The 24902-nt window shown below is 49.7% G+C and overlaps 7 protein-coding genes across 7 annotated transcripts; 3 read left to right on the top strand and 4 right to left on the bottom strand.

Moving 5' to 3' along the window:
* Positions 1-1326: 1326 nt before the first annotated feature.
* On the bottom strand, positions 1327-5239 carry KD926_002588 (beta-glucosidase; the record flags this gene model as incomplete). The annotated part of the gene is made up of 5 exons (XM_053094283.1): positions 1327-2298; positions 2355-3071; positions 3145-3683; positions 4252-4934; positions 5193-5239. 5 exons carry the CDS (start codon positions 5237-5239, stop codon positions 1327-1329), a joined length of 2958 nt encoding a protein of 985 aa, XP_052950957.1.
* An 886-nt stretch (positions 5240-6125) lies between these two features.
* Positions 6126-6800, bottom strand: KD926_002587 (uncharacterized protein; the record flags this gene model as incomplete). The annotated part of the gene is made up of 1 exon (XM_053094281.1): positions 6126-6800. The coding sequence occupies one exon, from the start codon at positions 6798-6800 to the stop codon at positions 6126-6128; it is 675 nt and encodes a 224-aa protein (XP_052950956.1).
* Positions 6801-8046: 1246 nt separating this feature from the next.
* KD926_002586 (uncharacterized protein) lies at positions 8047-9249 on the bottom strand (the record flags this gene model as incomplete). The annotated part of the gene is made up of 1 exon (XM_053094280.1): positions 8047-9249. The coding sequence occupies one exon, from the start codon at positions 9247-9249 to the stop codon at positions 8047-8049; it is 1203 nt and encodes a 400-aa protein (XP_052950955.1).
* Positions 9250-10595: 1346 nt separating this feature from the next.
* Positions 10596-10912, top strand: KD926_002585 (uncharacterized protein; the record flags this gene model as incomplete). Its single annotated transcript, XM_053094279.1, has 2 exons — positions 10596-10754; positions 10847-10912. The coding sequence occupies 2 exons, from the start codon at positions 10596-10598 to the stop codon at positions 10910-10912; spliced, it is 225 nt and encodes a 74-aa protein (XP_052950954.1).
* Positions 10913-11043: 131 nt separating this feature from the next.
* On the top strand, positions 11044-12962 carry KD926_002584 (reverse transcriptase; the record flags this gene model as incomplete). Its single annotated transcript, XM_053094278.1, has 3 exons — positions 11044-11215; positions 11447-12198; positions 12246-12962. 3 exons carry the CDS (start codon positions 11044-11046, stop codon positions 12960-12962), a joined length of 1641 nt encoding a protein of 546 aa, XP_052950953.1.
* Positions 12963-13896: 934 nt separating this feature from the next.
* On the top strand, positions 13897-14717 carry KD926_002583 (uncharacterized protein; the record flags this gene model as incomplete). The annotated part of the gene is made up of 2 exons (XM_053094277.1): positions 13897-14457; positions 14511-14717. 2 exons carry the CDS (start codon positions 13897-13899, stop codon positions 14715-14717), a joined length of 768 nt encoding a protein of 255 aa, XP_052950952.1.
* A 1333-nt stretch (positions 14718-16050) lies between these two features.
* On the bottom strand, positions 16051-24178 carry KD926_002582 (putative polyketide synthase; the record flags this gene model as incomplete). Its single annotated transcript, XM_053094276.1, has 8 exons — positions 16051-16914; positions 16977-17297; positions 17344-22626; positions 22682-22732; positions 22783-23363; positions 23446-23700; positions 23757-23901; positions 23972-24178. The coding sequence occupies 8 exons, from the start codon at positions 24176-24178 to the stop codon at positions 16051-16053; spliced, it is 7707 nt and encodes a 2568-aa protein (XP_052950951.1).
* Positions 24179-24902: the final 724 nt, after the last annotated feature.

Here is a 24902-nt window from a genome sequence, read left to right as displayed (position 1 = left end):
ATATTGATCGGTTGCATGATCGGTCCGGTCAAGCAAGGCGATGATATAAGCGGATTAGTCATCTCACGCGGCCACAGAATGGAAATGCATTCCTGCTATAGCGTCCACTTATTTACCATGCATCAATTCCACGTGTTGGCCCACATCGTTTTCTCTATCGTTGCCTTCAAGAGGAATACATATAAGATCCACGCCCTTTTCGCCTGCCTCTAGTAGCGGCTCGTTTTTGATGATATGCGCACGTTGTTCTGTCAATATCCCGCCTGGCTTAAGAAGAGGTGATCCGTTTAATGGTAGCAAAATATATTGTTTAGTGCGATTTCGTAGTCTCACGGTGGTGATAAAATGGCAGGCAGTGCAACGAAGAACCTAATATTAGCTAGTAAGGAACTGGCCATCTGAAAAGCAATCTTTATATACTCACTTTATACCCCTTCTCCTTCATCTCTTTCTTCAACAAACTTAAGTGCTCCATTAATGAAGCTCCTCCATATGCCCAACCAAGATCAATTCCATCCTCTGAGCGTAGTATTTTCCTGCTATTCTTATCGTCTTTCTTGACATCAGCTCCTAGGTAGTTGATGACCTCTTCGGTACTTTGCTATAGTTTAATAATTGTCACTTGTGATATAGTCACAAAGAAAAAAACCTATCAGAATAAATACTGTAAGTAGATTCGCCAGTTAGAAAGTTATGAAATACGTACAGAGGATGAATTGAGAAATAGAAGCGAAAAATCCCCCTGTTTTTGGACAGGGACGAGGTTAAGTGAGGGGAAAAGGTGGGGTTTTCATTCAGTAAAGACAGGTATCACATGGTATTATGCTGGGTAACGTAACCGGACAACCAAGCAGCGTGACCTCGTCATGTTCTACACCTAGTCAGTTAGCTAGTGGGAAGCCTTTAATACGATCAAGTCATTGGCCATTTCCATCTTGTTTTACACCTCCTAGGTTAGCCATATAGTTGGTGACCGCGACTGAGCTCTGAGGGCGTCCAGGAAGGTGACCTACAACCGTGTCCTACAGTTACTCCGTATTATCGTCATGCCAGATCGAGGGAACTTCTAGTCGATTCTAAGGGATCATAACGATGAGTGTTCCGATTTTCTTCTCTAGAGAAGGGAACGGTAGATCCAAAATCCAGAAGACAGTAGACCACACGCTACACATGGGCTAATGGTGGCATGCATGGATAACTGAATTTAGCAACCGTCATTTGTATAAATGGAAGAAAAGGCGTTCACAAATGCTATGTATAGCATGAGGTCAACGAGGTACCTCTATCATACCCATACCACTCGTATCAGCACATCTAAAGACACCTCTACTCGATAGTAAAGGTATCCTCCTCACGAATATCCCGACTCGAGCTGCCCACGTACACCGTGAACTCTCCACTGGGAACCACCCACTTTTGCAGAGCCACATTCCAGTAGCTCAAGTCACGTCTAGTTAGCTCAAAGCTAGCTTGAGCTGATTGCCCCGGGCTGAGATCAAGCTTGTCGAACCCTCTGAGTTGCTTCGGGGGAGTGGTGGGTGCCGAGTCTGGCAGACCCAGGTATAACTGAGCCACCTCCGCTCCGTCAGTTTCCCCGTCATTGGTCACAATAACGGAGACTGTGCCAACGGACTCAAACAGGTCAACTGGACCCCCGGGAACGATCTCCCCTGTGGCGGGACCTGACGTGGTGAAGACGCTCACGGCCAAGTTGTCATATTCGAATGTTGTGTAGGATAGACCGAAGCCGAATTCATAGCGTGGCTCGATATCGTTCTGATCGAAATGGCGGTAGTCAACAAATATGTCCTCGGTGAAATCGTCATTCAGGCTATCGGTCCAGCGAGCGCCGTAGTCGGCAAATTCCTTGGCAATGGTGTAGGGCAGCTTGCCGCTTGGGGAAGTGTCACCATACAGGACGTCGACCAAGGCATTTCCACTCTCTTGACCAGGTAGACCGGCCCAGACAATGGCCTTGACCGAAGGTTGCTCCAGGATAGTCTCCAAGAGGATTGGTCCAACGCTGTGGGCGACAACTATCACGTTGTCACTGGCATCGGCTGCCGCCTTGACGAGCTCGTTGCCGTTGTGCCATGGGTTGAGGTGATTACGGTCTCCGGCGTTGCCCTCCACGGTGATGTATCCCTCACCTGCATCGGAGGTTATGAACACAATTGCCGTGTCAGCTTTAGCAGCAGCAGAAGCAGCAGCGGCGGTGTCGTCAGTAGTACTAGGAATGATCGTGGTGCCATCTTGCGCGGCTTGCTCCTTAATCGCGTCCAGAGGGGCGATGAGATACTAGAGTCCGTGTGTTAGAAACATGACCGAAAACAAGTAAAAGGGATTAAACGCACGGGAAACTCCGAAGTTCCACTTCCCCAGCCCATAGCCAATGTGCCCTTGTTGCAGCCACGGTCGCTGCAGGCATTGGCTCCGTCAGGGTTTACAATCGCATCTTGACCGATGATAGCCAAGCTGCCGGGCGCTTTCAAGGGGAGCACCTCATCGTCATTCTTAAGCAAAACAATCGAATCACGAGCGACAGCGCGTGCGATCGAGCCATGGTCCTTCGTCACGTCAACGCTCGCCTTGCCGCCGTTCCACGAGCTGAATGCGACCTCCGGGTAACCCTGATCCTGGCCGACAAGATACCATCCAGCCAGAATACGAGTGACCATATCATTGAGACGCGACTCGGCCACACTACCGTTGGCAACTGCAGCCTCAAGATTCTTACCCCAGAAAATGTTGCCCCGCGGAGAGTTGAAGTCACTTCCCGGCATGGTCATGTCGAGCCCAGAAACGGCGCTGTTGATGGTAGTATGTTGCGCATTCCAATCAGACAGCACATGCCCGGGGAAGCCCAACTCTTCCTTTAACAGTTTATTCAAAATCGCGTCGCTCTCACAAGCCCAGCTTCCATTCACCTTGTTGTAGGAGCACATCACGGAGGCAACATTGGCTTTGATGGCATCCATGAACGGCCAAGCATAGAGCTCATGCGTGGCACGGTCAGGCATATTGGAGCTAATTGTCTCACGATTATGTTCCTGCTCATTACCAAGCCAATGCTATTTGCCCAAGAATGTAAGCCTCAGCAGTAGGTCTCAGCGAACACGCGCGGGGTCAAACAACGATACATACCTTGGCACAGGCCTGGACCCCCGATTCCTGCATGCCGAGAATCGTTTCTTCCATCCCCACACCGGTGAGGTAAGGGTCGACCGAGAACCCCTCCCAGTTTCTTCCTCCGTCGGGGTTCTTCCCAAGCGGACCCGTCGCCGGGCCCAGCTGCACGTGAACCCCCAAGCCCTTGGCCTCCGCACCCATCGCCGCCCCACGGGCGTGCATCAGGCTGCGATCCCACGTCGCTCCTGCATTGATGCCCGCGGGGAAAGCGGTCACCGGGTTCGCGAACCGAATACCCAGAGGTCCATCTTGGAGACAGAGCGAGGGGTAGTCGATTGAATTGGGGGCGTAGGTGTTGCCGACACAGGGACCACCTTCCCAGGTCACACCGGTTACGATTCCAACTTTTTCGGATCGACTGAGCTTCTCGAGATCGGTTTTGGCTTGCGTATATGCCTGGTCCCAGTTCGTAACGGCTGCGAGGGAAGTTGGCGCAGCCAGCGCGGAGGCTAGGAGCGTAAGGACGAATTGCTGCATAGTGAAGAACGCAGGTGCTGGAAGGCAATCATCAGGCGAAGGAGGATTCACCGAGTTTAAAAGAATTCATCTCAGGGGACTGCCAGAGAGAGGGGTAAGGATGACCCCGGCTTTGTGCAAACCCCCTTGCACTTTCCCCGCGAATATTTCAATAGTCGGTACCTGTGAGCCGTGTTTTCTTGGCTAATGGGCTGATGGACACGGGGATACGTTACACAGGTGGTAGTCAGGCTGCTCTTTAGTGCCTTTTAGCTTAATTAGGGTCAACTTGGCGACGGAGAGGGAAGAGGGCTTATTGGTGGGCATATCCGGGGGAAATGGACGATTGGCTCGGCTTCCTGTTTGGTCACGGGCTCGGCAATTATTGCTGATCTTATTAGTCTGCTAGGTTAACATTTAGCCAGAACCTTTAATCATGCCAACTTTGGTGACAATACCAACTTCAAAACAAAGGGAGAATAGGCTGAAAGGAAAATGAATTGAGGAGACGTGCATGTTCAATGCACTCGGTATACCCATGAGAAAGAAAGCCATGTTTCATCAAAGGTAGACCCGGCTGCCGGCCGCAGTAGCGACCAGTATCACCAAAAGTGTCCCCAAGTCTGCGGTGATCATTAACGCTCCACACGACGAAAAGTTGCATCTCGTTGAGTGTGATTCCGATAGTTGCCTCGTGATCCGTACCAATTGTCCCAAGAAATGCCAGGAGGAGGTCTATCATAAGCGGCCTGCCGGTCCGCTTGCCGCTGACGAGCTTCACGCTGGATTTGAAGATCACGCTGTGACATACCGCTCGCGAAAAGACCAGATCCGCGCTGCCGTGCGTTCGGGTAAAGGTAAGACCTGTTGTACATGTCCTGGTAGTCGTGGTTAACATTCTTTGACGCTCGTCGCAAGCCCCAGAATGCCGTCCAGATCCAGGAAGACCGCCCGTGTAGTTGTTAGAGGCCCTGCCGTCATAGTATCCACGATATGGATCGTAGTAGGCATTACGGGCAGCCGCCTGCCGGAGACGGCAATCGCCAGAAGAACCGCCGCTATGCCCTTGGTCACGGGAGCTGGACCCATAGTAGTTGTTGCTGCCCTGGTTTCGCGAACCACTGGAGCCTGAACCATAATAGTTTTCATAAGCAGTGCCGGAGTAGTCTCGTCGGCTATCTCTGCTATAGCCTCCCGAATAGTAGTCGTCACTTGATCCATTTCCTGAACCACGGCCGGACTGACCACGGCCTGATTCACGACGACGACCGCCGCCCTGACGATAATACCTGTTAGAAAGCTTGAACTTTGATACTCAGTGGATTCAAATCGTAGAGACAGCGCCATTGAGAGCATTGATGCTGAAAGAACTTTCTAATTGACCAATCAGAGTTAAAAGGTGCACTTATATCCAATCGATGTTGTTGATTCGGAGTGCATACCCGGTACGTGTCTGACAATCCATTGATTAATCCGTTCAAATAAAGTGGGAAATCGCGATTTTCAATAATCCATGCTGAAAATCGATCTACAGTAGAGGGAATTACCATGCTCCGACGCCTCTCTTTCCGGAAGTCGGAGCTACACATATCATGTTTGAATCGTGCCCTGGGGCTAGATTTTTTGACATTACTAAACTATCCTTATCTGTCGATATTACCAGGGAGTGGCAATTTTGATAGAATAGCAAACGGATCAGAATGAGTTTGACGTGCTAATAGTTCAACAACTTATTCAATTTCATTTAGTTGTGTGATCCAGCTTATCAAAAAAAGTAATATTGAGATGGGTACAGAATGAGATAAAAAAGTGTAGGGTGGATAGAGCGCTTGAATTTCTACGGAGGCTCGAAACATGATGCTATGTAAAACTGCAAGATTCAGCATTGATTAGATGCTAATACTATCTACTATTAGTAGGTAGTCGGAGACCAGATGGTGACCGTACAATACGCAGAATAGACTTTTTTGAAGGGCAGGTGTTGACAAGGTTTTGTCTACTGAATCTGTGTATGGGTATGTAGAGATAAGATAGACTTTTTTGGGTTATTTTATTTTATTCAAAGGGAAAAAGAAAAGAAAAGACCTGGAAGTTTGCCAGTCCATCGCAATTTAATTGATGACCAAAGAAGCTCAAAGTGGAGAACAAGTTGAAAACTCTAAGAAAGAAAGTAAGAAAGAAAGTAAGAAAGAAAGTAAGAAAGAAAGTAAGAAAGAAAGTAAGAAAGAAAGAATTCAAACTAAAATATGTAACACGAAGCAAAATAATGACAACAGATATCAAACTTGTCATTCTGAAACCATTGTACCGCAAGACCAAACAATTATTTTAAAACATTAATCTCTGAAATAAAAATGGAAACCGTGATTCAAGACCACTAAAGAAAATAGGATTTTTTTTCCCGGTCAATTCGAGACCGTATTTCAACCAATGCCTTGTTTCAGCATCAATAAATCACTGCTCCACTTCATAAACCCTTACTACTGCTGATTGCAACCTTTGCGCGGCGGCTTCTTAGTAGAAGCACCTTGCTCAGAGGTCTTCGGACGGTTCGAGGAGAGCTGAAAGCCACCACTGTATCTAGGTTTACGGCTAGCTTGCGTAGTGGAGGAGTTGTTAGGACCTGAGGATGAACTGCGACGACCCTGAGTACTCGGCCCAGGCATAGCCGAAGAACGAGCGGTAGAGTGCCCTGCTGCCGAGTTAGGCGGTGGCGGTGGTGGAGCAGTATTGCTCGCATTAGGAGCGGTAGGGGTGGTATAACTGGGCCGCGCAGTTGATGTAGGGCGACTGTGCATGGGGCTAGCAGGATAAATGGAGCTACCGGGATGCATGGAGCTTGAACGGCTAGAGCGAGAGCCAACGCCCATTGGGCTCATTGAGGAAGGACGGCTAGTATGGCTTAACATGGGGCTGACCGAAGAAACGCCTCGAGTTGTCGAATTTGACCTAGAGCTGCATCCAGTTCTCCTGCTCGTGGTGCTGGTTCCAGGAACGCGCGAGGAACTAGTATAGCTAATAGGTCGGGACTGGGGAGGAGTCATTCCGGATGTACCGTTGGCAGCACCATTGTATCGATAGATGTAGTAAGACCCTCGAGTAACCTCAACGTTTCCGAGCGCCGGGCTAGACATGGATGAGCGATGAGTGTTCATGATGACAGACAGATAGTTTGGTTGGTTGGAAGAGCACAAATAAAAAGTTGGGTTCTTTGATTCCTAGAGCCTTGAGGCGCTTATATGTTCTCCAATGAGGGCAAGTTGTTTCACTGCAAAGTCGCTGGTACAGTATTCCTTCGGCAAAATTACCGGCATTTTCCCTTTGGGCAAAATTCTCGCCTCCATCCTCCTCCCAAATCTTGTACCCCGAAGCAACCAGTAGCAACATCCTGGGACGATGGGTGTGCCCACTTATCTTGTAGGATTTATTTTGCCCATATGCCAACCTATCGGGAAGTTCCGATAGAAAGTCATAACAAGAAACGATGTACAGTTCATAAAACAAAGTTATTGGGTGATATTGAGAGAGCGATTACGCCTGTGAGTTGCAGCATAGATTCATTAATTAAGGGATAAAAATCAAATATTATTCTCATACCATCATCATTCCCATGTGCTTTTCATAGGCCTCAAACTTCAGTACGGAGTTTTTACAACGGAATTTTCCGACACAACGATATTGCAATTGCTGGTCAAGGAGGCGATGACAATATTGTCCTCTTAGAGCAGCCTCATGAATACTGCGTAGCTGTATGTGCTATATCAAGAGTTACGTCTAATCAAACCCTATGAGTCGAATTTGACTGATTCAGTGCCGAAAGCCAGCTTATTAGAGAGTCAGATACATTATAAATGACAAGGGTTGAACTGTACAATTGTATGAATTGATCAGAGTAGGCTTCGAGAATTGCAGCACCCTTAGATGAATATCTACTTGAAGCTTGGAAAGCGAATTATCGTAGTTCATCATAGCATTGGGACTAAGAGGATAAAAATAATTCTATAGGCAAAGTACGGGTAATAGTTTTTTGCTTAGAGAACCAATAATATATTGTAAAAAAACAAAAAGTGGGGGGTTTGAATTGCATAAGAATACAAAGAGAATGTGAAAATCAAGAAGAAAATTACAAATCAACAGCATATCTGGCCACTATAGCAAATAGAACAAGGAATCAATCAGTTTTCGAAAATTTATATCTCCGACGCTGGTGTACAGCAGAAACAATAACCAGATTGAAATTAAGAGGACAGTAGAGAAATACAAAAAGTTCCAGTGCCAGGGCAATTTAGGATGCTAGAAGTGAATGGACTTTGCCTGGTCACTTTGCCACTGACCAATGCCCAAACCCTGAGCCCACACAATTCCATTCAAGGAAAGGAACCTAGCATGTGCACTGCTTACTCAAATACCTGGAGTTGGAGGGTAAAATCCAGAACCAATGGGAGTGGTGGGAGTGTATGTGCATGTAGGCCCGGAATACGCTTGCCAATCATCCGGCGGGCCACTATAGCCCGACGGATGGCCTTGTCCTCCTCTCTGCCAATTGATTGGTGGTAGATTCGTATTTGTCGCAGACCAGCCTGTCGATTGGTCACCGAATAGCAGTCCATATTCATTTCTAGGCTGCGGTTTGTAGGTTGGGGGCTGGCGTATGCCGTATCTCCGGAAGCGGTCATTTGGCACATTGTTGGGTGGCATCATAAAGCCCGTGGAAGGGTAATTTGAAGACATGGGTGCCGGAAGTTGGTCGAAAGAAGGGTTGTAGCCAAAGCGTTCGGGATTAGGATTGGGATGCGAAAATATACTTAAAGGAACCATAGGCTGCTGGTGATGGGAAGAAGCCAGTGACCCATTCGAGGAGATCTGGTTATGATCAAAGCTTGGAACTCCATTCGAGGAGAAGAAAATATTCGATTCCTCGGCCGCAGAATAGGCGCCAGGGGACGAGTCAAAAGGGTCGGAGTCAACAGCGTTGGGATCAGTAGAGAGAACACCAGGGAATATTATATTCGATTCCTCGGCCGCAAAATAAGCGCCAGGGGACGAGTCAAAAGGTTCGAAGTCAACAGTATTGGGATCAGTAGAGGGAACATCAGGAAATATAATATCCGATGCCACGGCCGGAATTCGAGAAATACCAGGGGACGAGCTAAGAGGCCCCGAGAAACCAGTATTGGGCTGCCCAGAATCAACGGGAGAAGAAAAAGGTGGCTCCAGATTCTCGGCCTGGTCATCAGAATATGTCATAACTGGACTCACGGGAGTGAAAGTCGGGGAGTCGCCGCCCTGCTGGAACTCGGCAGTAAGCTGAGCCTCATGTGCACCCATTGTAGCACGACGGCGATAATCCTCGAAGCGACCCAACCGAAGACATCTCTGGGTGCTCTGAGTGCCTTGGCTTCCCTGGCTCTCACTGTCATCGGTAGGTGTGTTTGCAGCTGTTGATACTCCCGAATCGGCTTCGCTTGGACTTTCGGCATGGGCTTCTGTGTCAGGGGGGAAATTCAGACCATAATGCTCATGGCACAATGATTCTTCAGGAAATTCGTAGCGTGGGAGTCCGGATGGCGTTGTAGCATTGGGAATTCGGCTACCCTGAGGCATCTGGTTCTCGGTGCGCTGCCAGGAAATTGCCGCCCTGCGGCAATCAATACATGCCGCCAAAAGCATATAATAACAGTCGAGACAGCAGCACTTTGCTAGAAACTCGAGACAATCGCCACAAGGGCAAACCTCTGCCTCCCGGCCCTCACGAATGTGGGCACAGGGATGGCAACGACATAGATCAGGGTGGTTCTCCATGCTGTCAATATTCGAGACGTGAAGTTGGTTTCACACAGCTGACTGTATCTGTTTTAGGGGTTCTTTTTGTTGAAGATGTTCAGTAGAGCTCAATACCACCACACTAGATATCTTGGCGATAAGAAGAGCTGAAACAGCTCTCCAAGAGGGGTATTTATATGAACATGAGGTCTCTGAAGTAACTCATCCAACATAGTGAATCAAAATGATATCTCCATAGAAACTTTATCACAAGTGGGCCCATTTAATCTCTATTGGGTACGTGCCTCTTAGAATGCTGCCCCTGACAAGTGATATATTCCGGATGATACCGAATAAGAACGCCATGAGCCGGAAACTCTTCATATGCACTCCTTAATTTCAACCACCGTTCTATATTCACTCTCCTTCTTCCAGTTGTTAACGAGGAATTCCGTAGATGGCTGTACAACAACAACAACATCATCATCATCATCATCATCATCATCATTTTTTTCACTGCAAAGCATAGTTGTTGGCATATAATCGAAGACAAGTCGATTCAAAAATGACAGCATATTATTGTCCAGGATCTGGAAGATGACAGACTCAGTCGTATTTCTTATTGCTCTTTTATCTCCAAAAAGTGCTCAAGGATAGCACATCAAGCGCTGAAATTTATTGCTCCGGCAGAATTCATACTCACCCAACGGAATAGCAATACCCCTGCGGAAAAACAAAATGGAACAGGAATTAGTACCTCATTGCTCACTTGTGCTTCCAGAATCAACGCTCTCTACTCCAGAGTTAGCAATCATAAGAGCGTCTTGGGGACGAACCTTCACCCCGCCTTAGAAACCCCCTAGTCTAGAATCCCGCTCAAAGTCCCCGATTTCCCCTCATTATAGTCCACTTCCGATGTTGCTTTCCTCAACCTTCCTGGCAGATTGGTCGGGGCGACACGCGGTCAGGAAGGATCCCCCGGGAAATTTATCCGGGTTACCTAATTAGGAAGTCAACGTTCCCCGGGATCCCAGCGAACCCCCACCTCAGGGCTTGAGAAGAGGCACTTATAAAATGGCAAAATTGGCTTTTAAGAAGTCAAATTCAAGTTACTGTTATATTCCTGAACAAGCATAAGGCTTCATGACTACAGAACTCTAACGAGCCAAGTGAGAAAAATCGACAAAATGACAACCACCACGCTTTCATCCGAAATCGCCAAAGAATCTTTGAACCTTCGAGCCTACGGCGGAGAGATCGAGAATGTGAAGCTCTTGACGCCCTTGACGAGCGACACGCCGATTGAGGAACTTCGACGACGGTATCGGGAAGATGGTGTAATCTGGGTATGAGTTTTCCTCCAGTGCCTCCCACTAATCGAAGGCTTTCCACACAACGTGCCTCAACCACAAACTGACCATGACTATGTAATGAACAGATCAAAGACATCATCGACCGAGACCTGGTCAACAAGTGTCGTCGCGAGTACCTCAGCTTCTACTGATCCTACTGCGGGCCTCTGGTGGGAGCGCTACACCAAAGTCAAAAACCGGAAAGGAAAGGTATTGGCTAAGGCATTGCGCCAGGGCCACCGTTCCTGGGTCCGCAAGGCTACCGAATCAGGCCCCTTGAGGCATGTGGAAGGCAGATAAATGGGCAAAGAGCAGGGAGGCCCGCGGAGGCCTTATACCGACGCTGAAGACGGATGGCGGGCTCGTAGAGACCGCAGAACAAAAAGTAGAAGCGTTTCGCAAGGTCTTTTCCCCTAAACCATCCCCGGCCGATCTCTCTGACATCCCTATGGCCCGTATACCCCCCCCCCCCCAGACCGACTTCCCGGACCTCACCGAGCAACGAGGTGCTCCGTTGTACTAGGCGGGCACCTCCCGACAAAGCACAAGGACCGGATGGTATCCCTAACAAGGTCTGGCATTGGCTGGGTGAGGTCTCCTCTTCCTCACTGCACTAAAACAGATATTTAACGCGTGCCTACGTCTTGGACACAACCCGGAATACTTTCAACAATCGACTACTGTAGTACTGCGTAAAGCAGTCCCCCGGGACTATCGCATCGCTAAGACCTACCGACCTATAGTGCTCCTGAATACCCTCGGTAAGATCCTGGAGGCCGTAGCTACGGTACGGATCGCCTGGGCCCTGGAGGAGCGTAATCTCCTACCCAGGAACCATCTAGGGGGCCGCAGGGGCATCTCAGTCGACCACCTGACCCAGTTACTCCTTGACCGGATCTTTGAGAGTTGGGGCAAGGACCGGAAGGTCAGCATGATGCTCCTAGACGTGGCTGGCGCCTTCGACAACGTCTCGCATATACGGCTCCTCCATAATCTACGTATGATAGGGCTCGGCTTCTTCGCCGGCTGGCTCAAGTCCTTCCTATCAAACCGTTCTATAAGGCTGCAGCTCCCCGGATATCTCAGCAACCTTATTTTAATCCCTACCGGGATCCCCCAGGGGTCCCCCATATCGCCGATCCTATTCCTCCTATTCAATACCCCCCTCATTCGCGCCCTATCGATCGACGGTATTGAGGCCCTTCGGATTCAGCCACCCCTCCTAGAGGGAGGCAAGACGGTCTCCTACGGGTGGATTGACGATGTTGCCACCCTGGCCATCTCGGATAGCTACGCGGTCAACCAGCGCCTTCTAGAGAGGGCCCTGGATAAGGCTGCGGTATGGTCAAGGCAGCATTCGTCCAAATTCGCCTCCGATAAGTTCGAACTCATTAATTTCAAGAACCCGCTTCGCCAGGACCCTGTGCTAGAACGATCCGTACCGTCAGCTACAACAAGCTCCAGAAGACGGTCAATGAATTCCAGAGGATTCAAACCCGCGCAGCTGTTCTTATCAGTGGCGCGTTTCGTAACACGGCCTCGGCCGCATTGGTGGCAGAGCTTTACCTCCCCCCTATGCAAATACAGATGCAACAAACCATTCAGGAGGCAGCCATTCGGATCCAAATCGGGCCGGCTATGGCCTGCCCCCGGGGGCTGCGCTGGGAAAGGTCGAAAGAGGCATTCAAGGTCTCCGGATACTCTCCGATGGAAGCGCTGAAGTGGAAGAAAACAGGCCCGCTATATGCGTACGGCAGCAGGCAGGAGGAGTGGGAGACCAGACGGGCTCATGTATTGGCCCCATGGGAGTTGCCCCTGAGGTGCATCACCGAGGGGGCGGAGGAGGCAGTTCAGACCCACGATAGAATCTGCCGCGAGGACCGTCAGATCTGGTATACAGATGGAAGCGGTTATCAGGGGATTATCAGAGCTGCCGCGGTCTCTATTCGAGCAGACAGGGCCGCTGGAAAGTACCTAGGAACGGAACTGGACTCTACGGCCTACGTGAGAGAATTGGAAGGGGCCCAAATGACCCTGGATCGAGCGAAACCCACCCTGATCACGGTCTTCTCAGATAGCCAGGCAGCTATTCAAGCTGTGCGCAACCCTGGCCGGCCATCGGGTCAGTACGCACTGCGGACTATCTACGGGAGGTTTAGGGCCCTGCGGAGCGAGGGCCTGGAGGATATTGAACTACGTTAGATCCCCGCTCACATCGGGGTGGAGGGAAACGAAAAGGCAGACCAAACAGCTAAGGCGGCTGCAATAAAAAGAGTTAAACTAAGCTCAGTAAGGATGCGGGACCGACCAAATATACGACTTGCAGCTGCAGCTAAAAAAGATACGCACCAACGCCTGCGTACGGAGTGAGCAAAGCAGTAGGAAAGACAAAAAGTAGGCAGGCCGACGAGGCAGCTGCTGTCTAAACCAGACAAGAAGAATTTACGGCTCTACGAGCATCTCAGTAAACTGCACACCTCGATTATTATTCAGATGCGCACTATGAGGATAGGATTAAGGCACTTCCTCTACAAGATCAAACAGGTCGACTCCGATCAGTGCGCCTGTGACCTAGGGCCCCAGACCCCTAGGCACGTCCTTCTGGAGTGCTCGCTGCACACGGCCGGCAGGAGGATAATGATGGATCACCCCAATCAGATAGAGGGACTGCGTGGGCATATACAGCATTATGACGCTGTTATAGCACACCCGCAGGCGATCCGCTACGTCGCCGAATTTATGCAACAAACAGGCCTCTTTCAACAATTCCGATTCGCTCGACTGGACGAGGAGGACGATGGTTACATGGAACTTTAGGGGGCGGCCTGGGTCAGGCCGCTACTAGTGACGCATACCACTCACGAACCACCTATATAGAACGAGGCGGAAGGAGAGACAGCGTCAGGAGACGTAGTGGGCTGCGGCAGACGGGCAACAGCTGGTTTAGTTGCGTTATTTTATGATTTATCTACTGCGTTTGTGAGTTTATATGGCGTAAGGGCTCGAGATTCTGCTTCATTCGGCGAAGCGCCTGCATAGCCTGTCGTTTCAATAGATAGGCTCCACCAGGTTAATAGAATATTGATTGATTGGTTGATTGATTGAGTACCGCAGCTTCGTCAACCAAGGATCCGGAATGTTAAAACCCGACACCGATCCAGAGGAGGGCATCTTCTCCGGCGCGGATTGGCGCGACTTCGTTCTCCCCGGCGGTGTCCGTCTAGCCATGGGCTTTGAAGATAAAGGGCCGTTTTTTGACAACGCGATCAATAGCCACGTGGCGCCGTTCTATCTTGCATTCAAAGACGAAGTGGCCCAACAGGTGGAACCGTTCGTCAGGGAGCTTTGCGGATTCGAGGACCCGTGGTGTTTGCCTTGTTTGTTGTTGAGATGCGCAGTTCCGGGAGCCGAGTCGTCGCCTGTGCATTACGATCAGATCTTCCTCCGCACGGCACCGCCGACTAGTATCACTGCTTGGGTGCCGATCGGGGATACTGAGAGAAAAGGAGGCGGATTGATCTATCTGCACCGGTCGCATGATCTGGGAAAGCAGTATGAGGATGATTTCACGCGTCTGAATGCGAATCTTACCGATGCGCAAAAGATTTCGGCAGTCAATCAGAGTATGAACAAGGGTGGGTGGCTTGATCGGAACTCGTCACAGTTTGGAAAGAACTGGGGTCGGGAGTGGTTTGTGGTGAGTGTTTGATGAACAACATCTCAATCGAGCATTTGCTAACAAACGTTTAGGGCGAGTATGAGGCTGGTGATATCGTGTTTCATACCCCATACATGATCCATGCTGGCGCCATGAATGAGTCGGAAAAGGGTCGGGTTCGAGTATCAGCCGACCTTCGCTTTGTAGACAAACGCCAGCCGTTCGATGAACGATGGACAATGGCAGCCTTCAGCGAGGAAGACCCCAATCTGGCTCGCAAGATTGAGAGACGTAAATAGCCGACCATCGCGCAATGATATGGTGTTCGAACAATGTACCTAACACAAATTATAAGATCACAATACAATCATTGATGTTCTCATCCCTTGTAACAGTATTCTCAGTGCTTGCGAACGACCTTCTCCGCACTTGGCCCACTGCAGTCACATACATAGCCATGCAGGAAGCTAGGGAAAAAGGGTTGGGGAAAGCGACCTACCATATTAGGAAATCCGGGTCGTCCGGGTCGATTTCCAAAAGCGGATTCCGGGGAAGTATGAGGGGTCGAGTCTGGGGAAGTCTGGGGTAGACGTGGTCACCAATTTCGCTCCCATCTCTCGACATAAGTATGTCGCAGGGCCCGTCCTGAATGCCAGAGATTATAATACATACCTTATATCACATCATGGATAACAAGCAGGATCTCAGCCCGTCGCACTCGCATAATGAAGAAGTCCTTCACAAGTCCGATTGTCTTGATGAGGATCAAGCCAACGCGGCAATGCCAGATACCCTGAGGGCACTCACACCAGAAGAATATAAAAGACCAGGTTTCAGGGCGACATTGAAGATGAATATTTTGATATTCCCCTGTCTGATGCTCATGTATATCCTCAACTACCTGGATCGTAACAACAACTTGCACGAACGGCCCTTCAATTTCACCTGCAATGTGGACGTTTCATGTTCAAGATACTGGCAGTCTGTAACATGGTCCCCAAATTCCCGACTTACCCTTAGTTTTAATGGCCTGTAGTTACCAATACAACGTTGAACGTCTGGCAGATGGGAGAGGAGCTGTTGTGTAATCGGACCCCTTGCGTGTTAGGTTAGTTCAAGCCCTGTTCGTCAAACATGCCTTGTCCAAGGGTACGGCCATTGCGTGAGCAGTGATTGACAGGCCAGCGGCTCTAAAGCGCTCAATTGGTGTAGCAACTTGTATGTCTCAGTAGGGGCTGGCATGGATGACAGACAAGCCCGCAGGAAGGAAGGATATCCGCTGGGGGGAAAGTGTTCTTTTTCAACGTAAATTCACTGGGTTTTGTTGCTCTCCCTCTGGCATTTACTTCTTTCCTGATTTGAGACCACCCCTTAATTCGAACACTTTTATTTTTGGATAAAGCTAAAATGATGGCCTTTTGATTTATGTCGTACCTACGGAAAAGAAAGAGTGCAGACATCATAGCTTATTGAGGTAAGTCAATTGAGAAACATCTTAATGTTGCGCCGTACAATACACTTCCCCGCCGCAAATAGGTACATTGAGCAGGTCAGCAAGGGACCAGTGTCTATTATCAACAGGTCTTTCAGTTCTTTACTAATTTGGGTTGGAATCGGCGTCAATCCCAGAGATTAATCGACAATTGCTTGGCAGAACTGGCTCCTGCGGACCGCCATTGCAATCAATTGCTCAAGGGCCATATTCCCCGTCAAATCAAACACATCGATAGAAGCACCGATCTCTCGATTAAACCAGTTTCTCAGGTCGATCGCGACTAGAGAATCGACACCGTACGTATGAACCGGCTTCGTAAGATCAAGTTCAGACACTGGAACGCCTAGGATCAAGCTGAGCTTTGTGCATGTCCATTCGGTCACTAATTGCATCGCGTCTTTGCTTGATGTCACCAGCTTCAGCGCAGCCGGTCGGTCAATGGTCCCGGCAGTGGCACCGGCACCGGCGCTAGAGTCTGTTTCAGCCCCGCGAAGCTGTACGCGGAATAGATGGCTGAAGAGGGGCCGGCGCATAAAGTGATGAAGCTCGAAGCCGTTCGCGATCATTTCCGCTGGCAATTTGATCCCTACAATGGCCTGCGCCTGGTCAGGTGTGAGAGTTGGAAGGTCAGGATTGCAGTAGTGGTCTAAAATAGTAAGTAGTTCCTCGTGTGTGATCTCCATTAGATGACCGAATCGGCGCACAAACGCCATAATGACTGGGCTCTCAGCAACAACACCCTCGGTGATTAATGAGCCAAGGTCTAGCGACACTGCTTTTTGGCCGTTTCGCAGCCTATGCTCAGCTAGTGCGTCGTTAAAAGTGTTGCCGGCCGCGTAGTTGGCCTGGCCCGGGCTGCCAAAGACGCCATTGACGGATGATGAGAGAATCATGAAGTCTAGGTCCGAGGGGAGGGCCTTATGGAGGTTCCAGGAACCGGCCACTTTGGCCTTAAGGGGCGTGATCCAGTCGTCGTATTGCATATTGGAAAACAGACCATCCTATGATTGCGCGGTCAGGGTCTGAAAGTCTAGTGTTGTTAGGCGCGGCAGAGAACACATACACGTAAATCAAGCGTTGCTTGAATACAACCTCGTATTGGAGGCATTGCTTGAGAAAGATCATCGAGCACCTTCTTTACACTTTTAAAGTCACTAATGTCAACTTTAGGCGTAACAACTGAGACACCCTGTGACTTAAGATCGTTGACGAGCTCCCGGGCAGCAGTAGTCTTCGGGCCCGAGCGAGAAAGGAGAATTAGATGACGAACTCCCCTACTAGCCATCCATCTGGCAGAGCTCCGGCCGAGCCCACCAAGTCCCCCAGCTATGATATAAGAGGCACGGGACTCAAAATAATACTTAGGTCTAGAGGCACAGGTTACCTAGATACTGTTAGAATAGGGATGGCTGAGTGCTGTCAGAACGTACTTCAATGGTCTCCCCGTCCGTCAGCTCTATAACTCGCTTTCCAACACTTTCTCTGTCTCGGAAATGCTGCAAAGCAGAATCCACTTCGGCTGCGGAGAAAGAGTTCAGAGGCAGCGGGTAATTCAGGCTAAGCTGATACCAAAGCTTCACAGCTTGCTGGAAGCTTCGATAAACCAAGGCTGGGTTGTGCCGAAGAAGCTCCGCTAGATTGACTGACGAGTAAGAGCAATTAACTCCTCGATTTTTGAGCTGAGGAATAGAAGCCTTATCGCTCTTTTTCAAGCTGGTATCAACAACACGACCACCGGCAGCGAGCCATTCCGAGTAATCCGGGGTATTCTTATCTGACAGCGAACCGACTACCACATCCACGCCTTGCCCTTTTGTTATCGCATGTATTCTTCCACACGTAGAAGAATCGTCGGAGACAAAGATGATATTCTGGGAAATATCCAGTTTCTGGCAAAGAAGATCTCGCTTCGAGACAGAGCGTGTAGTAACTAGGACGCGCGCACCGAGTTTCACAGCGAGTTGGATTGCGACCTGACTAAACGAGCTGCCAAATCCGTGAACCAGCACTGTCTCGCTTTCGTCTAGTCTCGCAACAGTGCATAAGGTGTAATACGCTAGCCAAAGTGCTGTGGGTAAGGATGATGCGGTTGCAAATGACACGCGGGAGGGAATCGGAGCTATAGCACCTGCTGTTACACGTATAACTGAGCGTGCCATTGACAATCCGATAGCGCACACACGGTCTCCCGGTTGAAACTGTACGTCAGTCCCGGCCTTGAATACGACGCCGGCACATTCTGTGCCCAGCCCGTATTCATTGAGCTCTCCGGTCGCAATAAGATGATCCCGGAATGTCAGGCCAAACGCCTTAACCTGTACAATCACCTCATTTGGCCCAAGGTCGAGTTGGGTCAACGTGTCCTCCACATACTCCAAGTTGTCGATACCTCCTGGAGAGCGTACCCTGAGAAATACATGAGTGTCAGGGTCCAGTGTCTGGTTTTCTTTCACGTGCGGCTGAGCATTCAAAGCAATAGATTCGCTCATCAACCTATCTAATGTAATGCGAGGGACACATAAAAGATCGTTTTTGACGGCATAATTTGTCTCAAGGGATTCAACAGTAGACCTTTGGATGTTTGTAATAAGCTGCAGGATATATTCTGTTGATCGTCGTACGGTATTAGATTGGTTGAGCGCGAGAGTCACCAACTTTCGATTCGAGTCTTCAGAACCTAAGCTGCGAGCAAGACCATCTACCATATGCTGCCGCGGGATTTGCTCGTCTTCAGTTGGTTGAGTAATCCACAGGGTACTGTGCGTCCTTAAAAGTACTGACTGCAACAATTCGAAATCCTGGGGCGAGATCCCATCTAGTAGCACATCCCGGACTTCAAGAAGAAACACAACAACTGTAGATGTCGGAATTTCGACATCGGCCATTTCTGCTAGTGTGTATATTGATGAGACCTGTTCATTTTGCACCGACTGCACAAGTTCGTTCTGGGCTGCAATGTTGCCGTTTCGGACGAGGTAAAGATCATGCGAGGGCTCAGCAAGTCTGTCTTGCTCAGGCACTGCGGTAGATATCATGATACTGCTATACCTCCGTCGCGCATTCTCCTGTCCTGGAACCTCAATATCGACACCAGAGAAGCCGGTTGACTTCAGAAGCTTGTTCCACTGATCGACTGTGATGCACGGACTCAGAGGCGATCGAGGCTCGCTTTCTAGAGGAGCCCACCAGCTCTGAAGAAGGCCGAACACGAATCCAACGTCAATGGCATCAACATTGGTGGTCTCTAGCAATATGAGCTTCCCTCCAGGCTTCAGAAGTCGACGGGTGTTTTGTAATGTCTGTTCTAGAATCGGCGTAGCATGGAGAACATGAGATGCAATAACAAGATCATAGCTAAATGGTTCAAAGGACTGAGAGACTGGATCTTTGGAGATGTCACAGACGGAATAATCTAAAATATCATCGTACTTGGCAAACTTTGTGCGCGCACGCGGGAAAAAGGCGCGGGAAATATCAGTGTAATCATATCGGGCACATTTCTTGACATCATTTGAGCAAAGGGCCTTAAGGGTGCCCACCGTTTGGCCCCCGGTCCCAGCGCCGATTTCAATAATGCGCATAGTAGGGTTTTTGAAGCATAGATGCTCTACCAAGGCCGAAATGGGATGTGAATCATGGGCATTTGCAAGCACAGTTTCGTAAAATTGGTCGAACAAGCCGCTCTCAAACATAACATCCAGCACTTCAGCGTCGCCGGACAAAATAGAAAGCAGGTTGTGACCGACTTGCATATAGAACTGACCATCTTGTCCAGCGGTCTGCACCCGCAACTCTAGTTCTTTTCGTGCCTCTAGGTCTGACAGCAGACGACTGGCCTCTGCCTGAGACGCTTCCGTGTGGCGCAATTGAAGCTGGTGTTTCATCCATGTGACATACTGTTGGAGATAGTTCGGCACTGACACGGACCGGTTGCTTTCCAGAAAAGACACTGCTTCCTCTAGAAAGCACAAAATCGCTAGTTCCAATAGCTCACACTTTCGTGTAGTATCGACCGGCTCTTTTGGCCTGTCGCGGCACATTTCGTCTCTTAATTGCTCATGATTGATCAGGTCAGTATCAGGCTTCCAGATTAGCTTTGTACACAGGTCACGCGGAGGGCCTTCATTTTCTAAGGCAGTGCCAACTAATGTGGTTTGGAGGCCCTGCATAGACAGCACTGGGTCACTGGATCCGATAGTTGTCGCCAGAAGATCGGCCGTTGCTCCGCGCGGGCCTTGCATTTTGCACTTTGCTAGCACTTGCAGAGTGTCGAGTTTGGGGGATGCCAGGCAAGGGAAACTAATCCATATATCATTAGCGCGAGCTGCAACCATCGTCGACAGTGATTGCCATGCGGTCAGTGTTGGAAAGATAACCTGCGCCAGTCCATCTATAACACAGGGGTGCATGGCATATTCCTGGGCCCACTGATCGCTCTCTGTATTTGTGGCCCAGGTGTCCATTTTCAACATTGCTGTCGCTTCGCCTTCAGGTCCAACCCGCATATTTTCAAGGTTCTGGAAGCAAGGACCATATTGAACGGCGGTGCCTGATGTGTCATACGGGTCTCGCGGCGCCTTAGCAGAGCGATTGATATCATTCATCCAGCCCTGCACTGCTTCCCTAGACATGCCAGGAATATGATATATCATGTTCTCCTGATTAAAGTGCACACCCTGGACTGACCCCCGGCAGCATTCTATATAGTGGCCGTTTTCTATGGCAAAGAGCCTGAATTGCCACCAGGTAGAGATATCTGGGCTCCGCGACTCCGTGGACAAGGTGAATTGAGTTTCAATCTCTGGACGCACCGGTGGAAACTTCATCGCGTGCATAAAGTCTACATCGTGTAGGTGAATCCCAGTTAGGCCGGTCGGAGAACCCAGCACCTGTCGAAGCGCCTCTACGGCCATGACTACCATAGCCGCGGCAGGCAGGACGATCTCATCACCAATACGGTGGTCCGAAGCCCACGAGAGATCTCTCAGACGCATGACGTTCCGCCACTGCGCGAGCTGTGGATTCCAGTCAAGGCTACGCGTGCCTAGTAAATCGTGGCGGGGTGTTTCACGGAACCGAAAATTCTGACTGAGGCGACTCTCCTTCCAGTAGGACTGTGTGTGGTTGAATGGATATTTCACCATGTTGGGAGGGCATTGGCGAGGCGTCCTGCCAATGGCGTTGGCTGCGAGGACGTCGACGGGAAATCCCTCACAATAGAGTCTTCCGAGAGCACTAAGGAGCGAAAAGAAAGAGTCCTCTTTGCGATCAAGCAGCGAGATATACCTTGGCTTTTCCACCATTGTTGATTGGCGTAGTATCTCATTTATGGGCGCTTTTAGCGTGCTATGTGGACCAATCTCCAGGAGATGTGAGATGGAATTGTCCAGCATGCCGTTTCGCGATGGTTTTTCCGGTCTTGTAAAAGTCAAAGAAAAGACCTTTGATAGAGCTGCGTCAAACTCAACCGTGGATACGAGATTGTTCACCCAGTAATCTGCAGTCTGCAATATATTTCCCGTCATTATCGCCCCATTCACGGAAGATACCATTGGAATGATGTTAGAACGGTTCCCGGCTTCCAGGTCTCCTATCGCCACGCGGTATTCATCTGCAATTTCGCCCATCATATTCGAGTGATAAGCGATAGGCATCTTGAGTCGGCGCACGAACACGTTGCTTTCTTGGAACAATTGCTCCAAGATCTTCAATTGCCTCGTCTCCCCACTAAGAGTGATACTTCTAGGGCTGTTGACGCACGCAATCCCAACGCGAAGTGTATTGTCAAACTCCTTTAATCGACTGAAATAATCGGCGACATCATGTCTCGATATTCCCACTGCCATCATAGATAGCCCAACTTTACGTTTAGCCAGCTGCGCCGACAGCATGCCACGAAAATAGGCTACTTTCACGGCCGAAGAGCGAGAAATCCCTCCAGCAGCATAAGCAGCACATATCTCGCCGGATGAATGACCTAAGACGACAGTCGGGAAGACACCAAGGGCGCGTAGCGTATCTACCAGCGCCATTTGAAGACTCGTGGTCAGCGCCTGGCTGTATTCTGGCGAGTTGATGGGAACATCCTCCATGTCACTTTCTAACATGGATGATAGGCTCCACGGGCAGTTCAATTCTTTCAAGCATTTCTCCAGGAGCCGAATCGAGTCCCGGAAGACAGGTAAATGAGAGAGCCCTCTTCCCATACAGGAATACTCAGAACCTTGGCCAGTGAAAACAAATGCCACCTGGTGATTGGCGTGCACTTTTGTAGGCGCAGAAACTGTGCTCCCTTCGACGTGCGCAGAGCTACCAGGATAAAGAACTCGGAACAGCCTCCATTGAAACTGAGTTCTTTTTCTGCTTAGAGTGTAGGCGAGATCATCGAGCTCAAAGGGACCTTCCATATCATAGTCTCTGGCAACGATCGCCAGACTCCGAGCAGCCACTATATCAGCGGCGGACCAAACAAGAAGTCTTGGGCGTTCTTTAACGGGCGGATAGCTATTTATATCGGTCTTCGGAGCTAGGTTATCGCTGTTAAAATCTATATGAGAGGTGTTGGTAATCGCAGTGTTGACAGAGTCCGAAGAGAAAAGGGATGGGTCAGCGCAAGTTTGATGCAATCCGCGAATTCCGTTGAGCTTGAGATAGTGGTAGGCATCATCAAGAATCGCTACAGCGTTCGTCCCTCCGAATCCAAACGAGTTGACCTAAAGGATGCGACTCAATAAGACAACCACAGATCCGCGAAGCCAATGAACTTACGCATGCTCGACGAAGACCGACAGAGGGCCAAGGGATCGCTTTGGTAGGGAACTGGTGCATGTTAAACGTTGGTTATCAAATTGATCCAGTGGACTACTAACATGCAGGCGTAGCTCATCCGGGTTTATTTGCAGATTGAGGCTCTTGAGCTTGGCAATCGGTGGTATCACGCCATGCTCTAGAACCAAGACCGTTTTTATGAGTCCAGCCAAACCACTTGCTCCTTCAAGATGGCCAATATTTGCCTTAACAGCGCCAACAAAGACCGGATCGTCTGCACTTCTAGAGTCTCGAAATGCATACCCAATGGCGTTCGCTTCAATTGGATCTCCGACTGCTGTACCGGTGCCGTGCGCCTCGAAGAAGCGCGTGGGTCCCATAGGTATCCGCGCTTCTTCATATGTCTGCTTGATCAGATCGACCTGCGCTTGAGGACTAGGCTGCGTGATGCTCGGTGTTCTACCATCTTGGTTTGACGCAGTGTTCCGAATCACCGCCCGAATTGTGTCGCCGTTACGCAAGGCCTCCTTAACAGTTTTCAGGACTATAACAGCGATACCCTCTCCGCGAGAGTACCCATTGGCGCGGTCATCAAAACTCCAACATTGACTGTCTGCGGAAAAGAATTTGAACAGAGACATAATGTTCATGAAGTCGGGGTGAAAGACTAGATTTGCTCCCCCTACGAGCGCCTGCGTGGTCTAGTTAGCGACGTGTCGCTGCAAATCCTAATCCTTGATTTTAACTTGCCATAGAGGAGCTACCAGATCGAAGATCTTGGCATGCGAGGTGAAGCGCCAAAAGGCTACTAGAGCAGGCAGAGTCTAAATTCAGCGATGTCCCTTTAAAGTTGAAAAACCAGCTTATGCGATTAGCTAGCATAGCAGGCGAGATTCCTGCGGCTGCATGTGTCTGCTCCAATTCCGGATCCTGCTGCAGTATACTGTGGTAGTCATTTGTGAAGCACCCCGTGTATACCGATGTTTTAGATCCAGAGCATTGTTCCATCGTTATCCCAGCTACAACCGAGTTAGTGCAACAGAACTAGACAGAGGGACTACGAGAAAACATTTACCACTTTCAAGTGCGTGGTAAGCCGTCTCTAGCATCCGTCGGTGCTGGGGGTCCATGCATGCTGCTTCCGCGGGTGTGATGGCAAAGAAAGGCGCATCAAACGCACCCAAGGGTTCCTTAATAAAGTTGCCACCCCGAACATTGAACTGGTAGACGTGTCAGCCAGCCATTCCGACCGATCTAAAATCTCGTTACTAGAAGACCGAGTGAACATACAGTTCCAGGTCGCGAGGAATCGGGGTGGTAAAAGTTTTCAATATTCATTCGGTCGGTGGGGAATTCACTGCTTGCAGATCTTCCCTCACAGATCATGTCCCAGAAGCTGTCTGCGGACGTAGTTCCTTGGGCGAATTCGAAGGCAAGGCCCACAACAGCCAGGGAGCCGAGCTCATCATGATCAACTGGAGTCCTGTTCTCGCCCATGTTAACCAATCTCGCGTTTATTGGAGAAACAAACAACACCACGTAGCACGGGTCTTTCTATCAATTGCTGAGAGCCCCTGAGTCAACAAAAGTTTGTCCTTCATCTTCAGAGTTGACTCTCAACAGATCTTCAACCTCTTATAGCATGGGTCTAGGTGAGATGGCTGAATTCAGTACCTTAGGGGGATGGCAAGTAGGGTCCAGTGCACCCCAGCACTAGAGACCGCTCGAATCCAAAGAGCCTCATGTTTGCACCTTGCATGCGAAAGGTTCGGCAATCACACCGAGGGCCGAGCCCACCACCATTGACGCTCATCGAGGCTCATCAAGACGATCGCTGGCGGGTCAAAAGGATCGACAAGGAGGGGGTCGACAACTCGTCGGTGGAAGCAAATGGAGATGGTGGGTCACGGGAGGCACTAGGTTGGATGTAGGCTGGAAGTGGAAGCGACGAATGCCTGAGGTTTCCGCTGTCCCACCGCGAGTCAGACACCAGCTTCCCATTGCTTCATACTCATCCTCCGTCACTTTTCCAATCCCTACGCAACTCGTAAGCATCGAGCTGATGCGCTGGGATTTGGCCGAAGTTTGCTTTGAACTTGAACAAACATACATCGGCATTTGCATCCGGTGTTTGGAACCCCAGTCCATTGCGGGAATTAGGCGTCTGGCTTACTGGGATCAAGGATTATGAGCCTGGAACCCTTCCTGCGCCATCTTGATT

This window comes from Aspergillus affinis (assembly GCF_023601865.1).
Source record: "Aspergillus affinis strain CMG 70 chromosome Unknown NODE_156_length_72552_cov_88_431238, whole genome shotgun sequence".
Lineage (NCBI taxonomy): Eukaryota > Fungi > Ascomycota > Eurotiomycetes > Eurotiales > Aspergillaceae > Aspergillus > Aspergillus affinis.
This window is presented reverse-complemented; position numbering and strand designations above follow the sequence as displayed.